An 11,295-nucleotide genomic window follows, 5' to 3' on the forward strand; every position below is an offset into this window, starting at 1 on the left:
TGGTATGACACGATATTTTAGTTGAAAAGTATAAAACTGAGGGTGAAGAAAAAACTATACAATTATTAAAAGGTGATATTAATGGCAAGTCGCAAATTATTAAAACCAAAAAAATTCTCGATTCAATTATACATTATTTGAGAAATCTCAATAAAAATTTAAGTAATACGGAGTTTTAATTACAAAAATAATTGTGTTCTTTTATCTCGTATGGTTTTCAAAATAATAGACCACACTTTATTATTACAAAAAAAAATGAGAAAAAAGAAAAATTCCAGTTAATTCCTTGAATGATAAACATCAGTCTTTTGAAAGTAATTTATATTTCCCGGATCATAAAGTCAGTTTACTGTCTATATATACCCATACATACATGTAAATGTATGCGTGTATAAATAACATGTTTTCTTACGTGCATTTGAGTACAGTGTCGCCACGATTCGTCTGCATACAGTAGAAATCACGTAATTTTACGAGAAGTATTCAACGTAAATTACTAATTACTCTTCGAAATACCTTGAAAGAGGCCTATTTTTTTTATTAAGAAGTTTCCTTGAGTGTTAAGCTGTCCATTAAAACTTTTTTTAACTGCATCCAACATTTCTATTACGTCATAATTTTAGTTTAAGTGCAAAAAACCACTCGCACTCATTAGAGCTTGTGTTCAATGGGAGGATATCAATAATTTTTCTCTCGAGCATTTGACTGGAAAAAATATTGAAAAAATATGATTCTCATTTTTTTCCAGCATTTCCCAACATTTAAAATATTGTGCCAGAACCTCTTTAATCTGACTGTTAGAAACTTCCCCACCCTTCTCCACACTTTCCCGCCCCTTCTCAACGCTACCCCACACTTTTATCCTTGCCCAATCCCTTCTCCACCCCTTCTCTATCTCATACATTACACACATATCTGAAATAACAACATATTTATGATAATTTACTATCATTTTAAGATGATATTTTAAAATAACAATATTAAACATTTTTCTGAAGAATGTTATCTGAAAATAAAACAGTACATAAAATGATTTTTTAAATTAAATATGTATATTATTATTTTAAAACAGTTAAAAGCATTTATTTAATGGCATTCATGAAGCTGACAAAGTATATTGTTTAAGAATTACTAATTGATTTTATCGTAAGTTGATCCCATAGCTTAAAAATTAAATTGAATATTAAATTCATTGGTCTTTTGTTTCTTCTAGGGGGTTGGTACCGCAATTAAATTTTGTAAAAATCGCGGTCAAAATAAATATTAAAATTTTTTTATTCTGTCATATTATATTTTTCAGTGTTTTTACTAAAACTCATTTTTTTAACTTAATCTAGACATACTGTAAGAATCGAAGCAGCCAAATAAATTTTTAAATTAGTGATGGTTTTGTGATGTCATGTTAAGTGTTAGACAAATTTCATGGCACATGATTGACGATCTCCATCAAAGGTATCAGTTTTTTAATTATTAAAAATTCTTTTGAAAAATGTAAAAATTAGTAATGTTGCAAAGAAAAATCTGGTCACTTTCCACTACTTGTTCAATAACACAACCATCCCCCAAACCATTTATCTATGTATTCTGATCATAATACGAAGCTATTCAAACAATTTTTCGCTGTAGTTGCAGAAAATTCCGTGTATGCTTCATATACCTGTCTGTCATACTTTTAGCCGAGTATAAAAAAAAAAGTTTTGTAACTTACTCAAGTACTTACACTGCGTTTTCCAAGTTAATTATCTGCTGTAAAAGTTGTGACATCCCCATAAAAACTACCTTTATCGTAAAGAATTAGACAAGTTTGATATGTTACAATTAGTAACGTAAACTACTCATTTTTGCTAATAGTAATCAGTAAAAAATTTGTTGTGATTATTTAGTTTACTTAAGAAAAAAAGATTTAAAAATGTTTGTTCACCTCGTTTTGCATTTTTACTTATTGCAATTAATTGCAAATCGTTTACACATTCAAAATGTAAAGTTACCACGTCTTTTTTTTAAATTTTATTCAACAGTTTTTATGTGTCCTAATATCTTATTTTTGTAAAAAGGTATTTATCATGGGTACTAAACATATATTCACTGTTAGTTATGTCTATTACTGTACTAGCCTACGAAAATGCACTTTTGCTACTTTAAACGTCATTTGCACCACGATTAAAAAGTAATCAGAAGTTTTCAACAGTTATTTGGATTCCAAATGTTTTACTAACATGTTAGTAAAAGATTACATATTCTAATACTGCTTTGTTTGATCGAATCTTTTACTTTTGGTGCAGCGTTAATAAGACATTAATAAACCGGGATAACTGATTGCGAAATCTCGCTACGACACAAAACACAACATGGCATACACTTGACGGATAGTGTTAACACACATTTCCTTAATAATGCTCGAGATATTTACCTGTGCCTTAAGTTTAATTTGTATTTAATAGATTATGATCTTATCGTGTTTCTTAACACTGCCATGGTTCTTTAAATTTTTCGATGAATGCTACGAATTGTATGTTTTATAGAAAAATATCAAACATTATTCTAAACAAAGTAATATTTATAATTAATAATAAGAGCAAACATTCTGCACAATATTTTATAGAGAGTGGGCAAAGCTTCATGGCTTGCTAGTAACATAATTTTTAAAATTCGTGTATCTTACCCCAGTATTTGAATAGACTTATGATCAAAGCGGTACTTTTTTGGCAGTGGGGATCAATGATCGGATACCGAGATAAAATAAATGAGTGTATAAACATTAAGTATTAAAAGAACGTGCATATAAAAATAATTCTGGACACCAATTTCACATACAAAAATGAATCAACTATTATTGATTACATAAACTCTAAAAGTGCTCATTTTTTTCTTACAAACTAGTAGTATGTGAAGAATGATTAGAGAATACATATGCCCTATAACCGTAATAAATTGCGGTCTTAACATTTTACAAGTGCCTAACTACTAGGTCTGAATAGCCAAAAGGTAATTGTGGATAAAATTTATGTAGTATATGAATAATAGAACTTTCAGCTGATTATGCACTCAAATTTCAACGTAAAACTTAATTTTTTATACACTGATATTCCACGATAGTTTACGTACATTTATTAATTACTACAATTGTGACATTATTAAAAAAAAAAAAATTATTCACTTACTATCCAAGAATTGCCCCCAATTCTTAATGTTTCTGAGTGAAATACTTTACTTTACCACATAGATGAATAACTTACTTTTCAAAATTCTTTTGGTTCTGACCATACCGTCCCATTAAAAGTGTTAATTAATAAATATTGATTAAAATTTTATCAAATAATTAACAATCTGTACAAAATGCATATAATATAAGATCATTGACTTCTGTTTAAACTTGTCAAGTCTGTGTAGAACGACCGCTTGTGATAAATATTCTAAGGAGACAATGTAAACAAAAACTCACGCATTTATAGATTATAAGCAAACATTAGAATACTGGAAAAGTATGGACTGTCTTATATATTTATTTTAGAATTTGATCGTACAAAGTATCAGGGAGGTGGTTAAAATGTTTATGAATAAAAAATGTTTAAAATATTTTAAACATGTCAACAGTATATCAGTAATTTTTAATGCAACAGCAAGGTTAACACGATTTGGCAAACACATCTGAATGAAGCTTCGACGAATGGAACTATGTAGAGTCAAAAGGCTTAATAAGGATGAAAGTCATGGATTATTTCAGCTTGATTGCGGGTTGAATATAAATAATTCTTACATGGTTCATTAGATTACATGCATCTAGATAAACAAATCCATGTTGAGTCAACGGAAGCCAAGGGCTGATAAAAACGTATCAGAGTAGTTAAATATGTATTTGATAAACAGTTTTAATACAAACTAAAAAAAAAAAAAAAATTATAGTGATGAAAGCTAATATTTTCAAAGATCAATTAAAAATCTTTGAAAAATGCAAGTTTGTCCCAAACCAAATACGTTACTACGGGAAACAAAATAAACTTGTAACGAAGCCGCTTGAAGAAATATCTTGCAAGCAACGGATTTATGTATCGATTTTTCGCGCAGACGCATGATGTTATGTTGGTTGGGTAAGTCATTTAAAGCAAGTAAACAGTTCCAACAAGGAAAAAAGAACAGCTAACTCGAGTCATCAGTTACAAAATATAATCGTTCTGTCAACTACGACCACTTTTTATAATGCCTAAGCAGTTTGATAAATCTGTATGTTGTGAATTAAGTAAGAAGATTTGTAAATATAAGCTAAGGATGTGCTCACGTCGCTCGTAGATATAATCCCCTTAATCAATTTAGTTAAAGCTTTGACTGGCCTTCATGGCTAGTTGTCGAGTAGACTTGACCAACTGTAGGTGAACTTACCCCACAGGGAAGGGGGGGGTGAGTTTCATGCATTTGGCAGGGGGGAACGATAGAAACCAAGTGAAAGCAGTCACGATCTCTGTACTTACCCAGCTGAACATACATCTTCGGCCGGATGTTCTCCTGCCAGGCTCCAATACTAAGACTGACGATCGTTAGCAGCAGCCAACAGTACACCAGTGCCTTGCCTATGGCCACGCTTCCACTGCTAGCATAGCTGCGCATCATGCTCATCGTCTCGACTGTGGTCAACAGGTGACGTGAGTTGACTCAAGTGTTGGAGGAACCCTTGAGTCGCCGGTGTATTAGCGTTCGATGCTATGACCGGGTCACTTTATCACTGGCCTGCTAGGCCAACTTCCCTCGTTGTTGGCCAGGCGCCCTGAAGTAGGACTGCACCACTGCAAAAACTAATGCTGCAGTCAGAGCTGCTCGTCCAGCGGTGCATTTTGTTAGCCTAGGTGAAAACTTCTTCTTGTCTCAGGGCCGGCTACTTCACAGGAACACACCCTCCCATCCACCTTATACTCACTAATCCACGCACAAAAACACATACACACACAAACACACACTCACATTCCACAGTAACACTCCGCTAAGACGGATCGTCTTGGGGTCCCAGCTGAGGTCGTCGTACTCTCACTCTTCCGGCATTCGACGGTGCGGGGGCAAGCTGGGGAGAAGGTCAAAACGCGTCGTGATGGCGGTTGGGATCCGCACCTCGTAGACGGTTGACGTCAAACTAACTATTCTTTCTTCTTCTTCCTCCGTTTGCTTTGATGATGCTGGCGCAGTCTCCTTTGGTGCAGAGCGAAGGGGCGCCTGCGCGCTCATCACCCCCTTTCGAACAACCCTTGGCCACTGCTGATGCTGATCGTTCCTCGGCAATAGGGGTACAAGAACCCTCAAAATAAATGATACTACCGTACACTATACTGATTCAAGAGTAAAGTTGATGTCTCTATGGCAGTTGTGCTGCTAATGCCAAGAACCTAGAAACATATTTTCGGAATTTAGCATTACATTAGCTTCGGGAAGAAATGTTGCAAATGAGCTTTCTAAGTATTCGAAAATAAAAAATATAAAAATTTTGCTGTTGGAGATAAAAATAATAAATAAAATCATTTATTACTTGACGAAAAAATCTAAATTGCTAATGTATTTGGTCGTATTAAATATTTTTAACCGTAGATATGAACGTTGGCAAACAATAAAATGTCTTAATTTTTTTAGCATTTATAAGGGTTATGGTTTTTTCTTAGAAGTTTACATGCAAACAGTTTCCTGTATACATCAGTTTTGCTAATTTTTATAGGACATCCAAAAATGTCTTCGACTCAATAACTGAAAGTAACGCCAGTGAGTGAAATTTCTGTATGAATATATGACCATCATTTTTTGTTACAATTTTTCTTGGGATTAAGTTACATTTCAAAAATTTTATTCCTTAGAACAGCATAGTGCACTTAAAAATTTTTCTGATATTTCGTATTACCTGGATAGTTAGATGTACTCTTTTAATTTTTGCTTAAGGTTTAACTGAGTTTTTAATTGGAAACAAAGGAAAAAATTGATGAAGAAATTTTACAAATAATTTTTAAGTAATTGTTTTTTTCTGTAGCTTTTTTCAACAAAGGCTTGTAAGAAGTTTAAAGCGATGTAAATAAAATGTTGATTTGCAACTTTATTTTGCGTTTAGTTTTTTTTCTTTATTTCTTAGTATTTTTTAATTGATGAAGAACTTACAATGCAAACTGTTTTTTGAAATATATGAAAACATGAACTGTAATGTTTTTTAACAACCTTATTAAGTCTTCTATTTCAACTATTTAGCGTCACTTAATTCATCCTAGTGAACTTTATAATATTCAAAAAGCAAAAAATGGTAGGTGAATAAATAAACTTTAATGAATACTTAGCCATTATCAGATTACTCGTATCAAATGTTTTTTGGTCAATTTATAGTATTTTTTAGTTTAAAAGGTCTAAAGAGTATCCTACGTTATTTTTGAGCGTAGGAATTTTGAATATTTGGTTTACGCCCCGAAAATAGAAAAAAAGTCTTAACTTCACTGTGTAGTGCGTATCAAAAACCAATCATGTCTATGTTCTTCTAAAATTACTAGCTCTTCCATATTTTAAGAGCAGAAGTGCCGTTTCCTCCACCCTACAAGCTTTTCGTATGTGACAAAAAGTGTGGATGCCAACTTAATGAAGTAAACCATGATGTTTTCAAAAAATTATTCTTATTCGTATTTTCTAATGAAAAACCATATTGAATATCAAAAAATGCACCTTGACTTAATCAATTAATTATGTTTCTATAATTAATTATTGATGGCAGTTATCTGTGAAAACTATTTAGTAAATGTGACAACGTTGTGATTGCTTCGACCTTGGTAAACTATGCAAAAGTTAAATATAGTTATACTATACTTAGCCTCTGTTTATCTGGCACATTAAAACTGTGGCTGTGCTCTGAATACAATGAATTTTTGAACATTTTCTCCTGTTATTCGAAACACCTCCAGTAAATGTAAATTAGAAGGAGGTATATGTTTCTCGAAAAGTGTATGAAGCTAAAACGTATGGTTCTAAAAATGATGAAGTCAACAAAAATGATTTATGGTTTAATTAACACTTGACAAAATACCAGAGGACATTAGGTAAGGGGCCCATCTATGAAACATTTTTTAAGGTATGTCTTTAGTTTAAAATTTTTTAAGGCATACATATTCTAAATAACCCATCATTTCTATATCATTTGATAATTAAACATGTACTCTATAAGGGAATTTTTTTCCTCTCTTAAATCACATAAAAATAAGTTTTGAAACAAAATCGTTGAGTTAATTCTATGTCCATACTTCATTCAAAATAATACATTCAAAAGATGTACGTCGTGCCTCATGTGCCATGTCCTGCTTTATGAGACACTCAAAAATCTTGTAAATAGACGTTTTCAATAAATACCATCCAAAAAATAACTTAAATTCCCTTGTAATAGGGTTTAACTACGAAAAAATACATAAACATGATGTTTCTACTTCATACATTAATAAAAACTAAAGAAATGATCGTTCCAGCGAAAATGCATCATTTTATATCTTTATTTAATACTTTTAAACAGTCTAACTCTAAAATTCTTTTCAGCGCAATGTACATTGCATTTCCATCTCATGGTAGTTTCAGGTTAGATTGTCACTGTATTCCATTTACATTTCATTAAATATTTATACATATTTTATTATTTGATAGCTAAAGATCCATTACAAACTGATGTAAGATAAGTTATTTTATACTTGTATTGGTCAAAAGAATTTATATTTGCTAAAAGCTTAGTGTCTCTCATGAAGGGCATAGTGTCCCCACTAGATGAGACACATGCAATTATGTCTCATAGATACGCATCTAAAAGTTAATTATAAAGTTTTTAGGAAATATTCTTTACAGAATTTATATACAATTTTGGTTCTACAAAAAATATATGAAAAAATTGAGTCAAAACTATACATGTAAAGTATTCAATTTACACTTTATGATAACCTTATTCGCTATGCGCCTATGTCAGGTGGCGCTGTCGAGTGAGAGAAATTGTCCCTCACTAAGATCGCCAGTATGCATGGGTCCTTATAGGAAATTTTTTAAATAAATTTAAAAAGAGGTTATTAAGAGTGGATTGACCAAATGAATCAGTGATTTGAGTGTGTATTATGCCAGTGTACAGTAATAAATTTAGTTTGGTGTCGTCATGAATGTGTACTACGAGATTGGAAACAATAAAAACCTGAATTGTGACTGTGATAACACAGTGTACATGTGTGAGCATATACATGCTTGCACTTGTGTGGAGCTTGATAAACACAAGTACTGCTTACATTTATCCATTTCATACAACTCAGTGTTCAATAAAAGTAAACCCTAATGACAGGTTAGGTTAATTTTTACAAATTTATGTTACGTTTCCGTGGATTACTTGTGTCCTTTAAGCTGTACTCAAGTGTTAGCATGTAATTGCACTCAAATATGCTGTATTATCACAGTCGCAATCCATGTTTTTATTTTTTCCAATCTTGTTGTACACGTAACAACACCAAACAAAATTTATTACTGTACACTAACATAATACACACTCAAATCACTGATTCCTTTGGTCAATTCACTCTTAATAATCTTTTTTTAAATTCATGAAACAAAAATTTCCTATAAGACTCCATGCATTCTGGCGATCTTAGTGAGGGATAATTTCTCTCACTTGACTGCGCCACCTAACATAGGCGCATAGCGAATAAGAATCATGCAAGTATATTACAAGGGGAGAAGAGAAACTGTTCCCCCGAGTATTATTTGTTTTCCCAGTTAAATGGTAGGTTGACTGACCGTTTTTGACAAGTACCGACTCGACTCAAAGTAAGTTGTGGCGCTTTTACTTTCGAGTGGAAATCACGAAACTATTTTGAGGGTCTTTCAACTTTATTAGAATCAATTAATATAATTTTATAATTTTTCGAACGTTCGATTTTTGATTTTTAAAAGGGGGCTAATTGTTATAGTTTTTAACCTGACAATTTTATTTTATGTCCACATTTTGTCTGCTTATTCCGCGTTTGTTTTTTCCTCGCTCATCGACTGTTTTAATCAAGGTCTCTATTGTATCAAGCATCATTGCCTTATCCTCTCTAAACAAATAATAGATTTTAAATAAAACATTAATGTATGTATGTATATGCACTGACACAGAAAGTTCAGTTGTTATTAGAAAAAAAAAAATGCAAAGCCGTTGATTTTCATAGAAAAATTTATGTACAACTTGATTTTTTTTCAAATAATATTGAAATAAATTCATGTAGTACTGAACTGTTTTTTTTATGTATAAAATTTTAGCGTTTTAAGTAGTTATTCATGTCGAAAAAAGTATTTCTTATAAATATTAACACGAAAACTTTGTCTATCATTGTATCTTTTTGGGTTGGGAGCTATAAGTGCTAAAATTTTTTCTCTTTCTTTTATATTCGAAAAAAAATGATTTTTACGTTTCATGAATTGTTTGGATGAACGCTTTCTGACTTCAGATTTGAGACTACAAACTTCTCTATTAATGATCAAAAAGCAAATTTGTAATTAAGTAGTTAGATCAAAAAAGTCACAAAAAAATTAAAATAAAATACGTAGGAAATTACCTGACACTAAAGTTATTTCTTCACGAAAGTCTTTCTGCTTCTCTTTAAGTTTTGGATCTTCAGGCCAAAGGAATCTGATAGTCTATCTTTCATGCGGTTGTTAATCATCATCACTCATCAATATAGAGCGTTGATATAGAAGACAATACGAAGAGTCAGTTCATTTTATGAAATACTGCAATTCTTTCATCTTATTTTAATGCAACACTTATTCATCAAAATAATATAAAAATCACTTATCGTCAGATACGATTCAAAATTTTTTAACTCCAATTCTCATTTAAATATCAAATCATACTGAATTAAGTAACAAAAAAAATCATATACTGCGACGATCAACTTCACTCCTCTAATGCATAACATTTTTTTTCTTTAAATATCGTTTTTTTTTTTCATTATTATTAAGGTGTGTTAAAAACGAGTTATAAATTAATTACCTACTATAGTATTGTTTTGCAATTTGATTTGGGTTTATTAATATTAGAATATTATTTGCACGTTATGTTTATATTTATTTTACATGATTATCTAGATTATTTGGTTATACATTATTAAATATTTGATATTCGCACATCAATTAGTGGTATATATTATATATTTATTCTATGCGGTACATTAGGTCATATTTTTTTATGTTATCACTATTATTATTATTAGTGATACCAGTTTTTTTTATTGAACTAGGGGGCTGCGCCTTCTGAGCGCTCCGCGCACCAACCCCTGAGATTTAATCATATTTATTTTCTATGTACAAATGACTTCCCTGATTTTTCAAAATCTTATTTTCAAATCTACTCGCGCTTGATCAGTCTCAGCCAATAACACAATGAATAAGCAGGCTTCATCACGTAACCCATTATATTTTGAAGATAGGATTATAGAAGTTATTAACAGCTGAAACAATGATGAAAAAATCCACCACTCCGTGGGATCCAACCCAGATCTTCTGGGTGACACGCTAAGTCGTAGACCACTAACCTAAAACCTGTTGTGCCTAAGAAAAAAAAGAACTGATACAATAGCTTTAAAGTATACAAGTAAAGTATAAATTCAATTCAAATAAATCAATAATGACCAGTGAACGATTTATTTGAATAGAAAAACAGTAAGTTTTCTTTAATTAATTATCTTATTACAAAACACTTTGTATACATATATAAATATATATATATATATATATATATATATATATATATATGTATATTTTTCAAATAATTACGTACATTAATATATACGTATAACGAGCGATAGTGATTATTCAGACTTTATTCAAATTCCATAAATGTAATTATGAATAAACTAACAATTGTCTCATTTTTGATGAATCGAACAAATATTCATTTAGATCGACAATCATATGAATTGCTTTGAAAAAAATATTAATTCGAAATAAAGAATTAGTTGTCTCATATTTGTACCGAGGGAAAAAGTATTTATTTTGATTCACTAAATATGCATGTACTCTTAATATCAGTGCTTATTTGATAGAAGTAAATAATTTGTTTGTTTGTGTTCTTATAAATAATTTTGATAAATTAAACAAATAATTATTTAGATTGATGGTATGAAATATTTTATTAGTTTAAATAAACACTTAGTTAAATAACAAGTTGTGAGTGTTCAGAATATCGACAATCATATGAATGTCTTTATAAAAATTTTTATTTGAAACAACAAATAAGTTGTCTTATATTTACAGTGAGAAAAGAAATATTTATTTTGATTAACTAAGCATGCA

The 11,295-nt window shown here is 30.8% G+C and overlaps 1 protein-coding gene across 1 annotated transcript in view; it reads right to left on the reverse strand.

Annotated features, from left to right (window-relative positions):
- Positions 1–10,967, reverse strand: part of Sema1a (semaphorin 1a) — a 610,859-nt gene extending 599,892 nt beyond the window's left edge. Inside the window, exons 1-2 of the mRNA XM_089589929.1 lie at positions 10,925–10,967; positions 4,467–4,547 (exon numbers count right to left, since the gene is read on the reverse strand). Of these exons, the coding sequence (XP_089446055.1) occupies positions 4,467–4,547; positions 10,925–10,967 (124 nt within the window). The remainder of the gene's footprint in view (positions 1–4,466; positions 4,548–10,924) is intronic.
- Positions 10,968–11,295: the final 328 nt, after the last annotated feature.

This window comes from Copidosoma floridanum, unplaced genomic scaffold, assembly GCF_036245765.1.
Source record: "Copidosoma floridanum isolate Cflo_tuat_1 unplaced genomic scaffold, Cflo_Japanese_pri ptg000011l, whole genome shotgun sequence".
In the NCBI taxonomy this organism is placed as follows: domain Eukaryota; kingdom Metazoa; phylum Arthropoda; class Insecta; order Hymenoptera; family Encyrtidae; genus Copidosoma; species Copidosoma floridanum.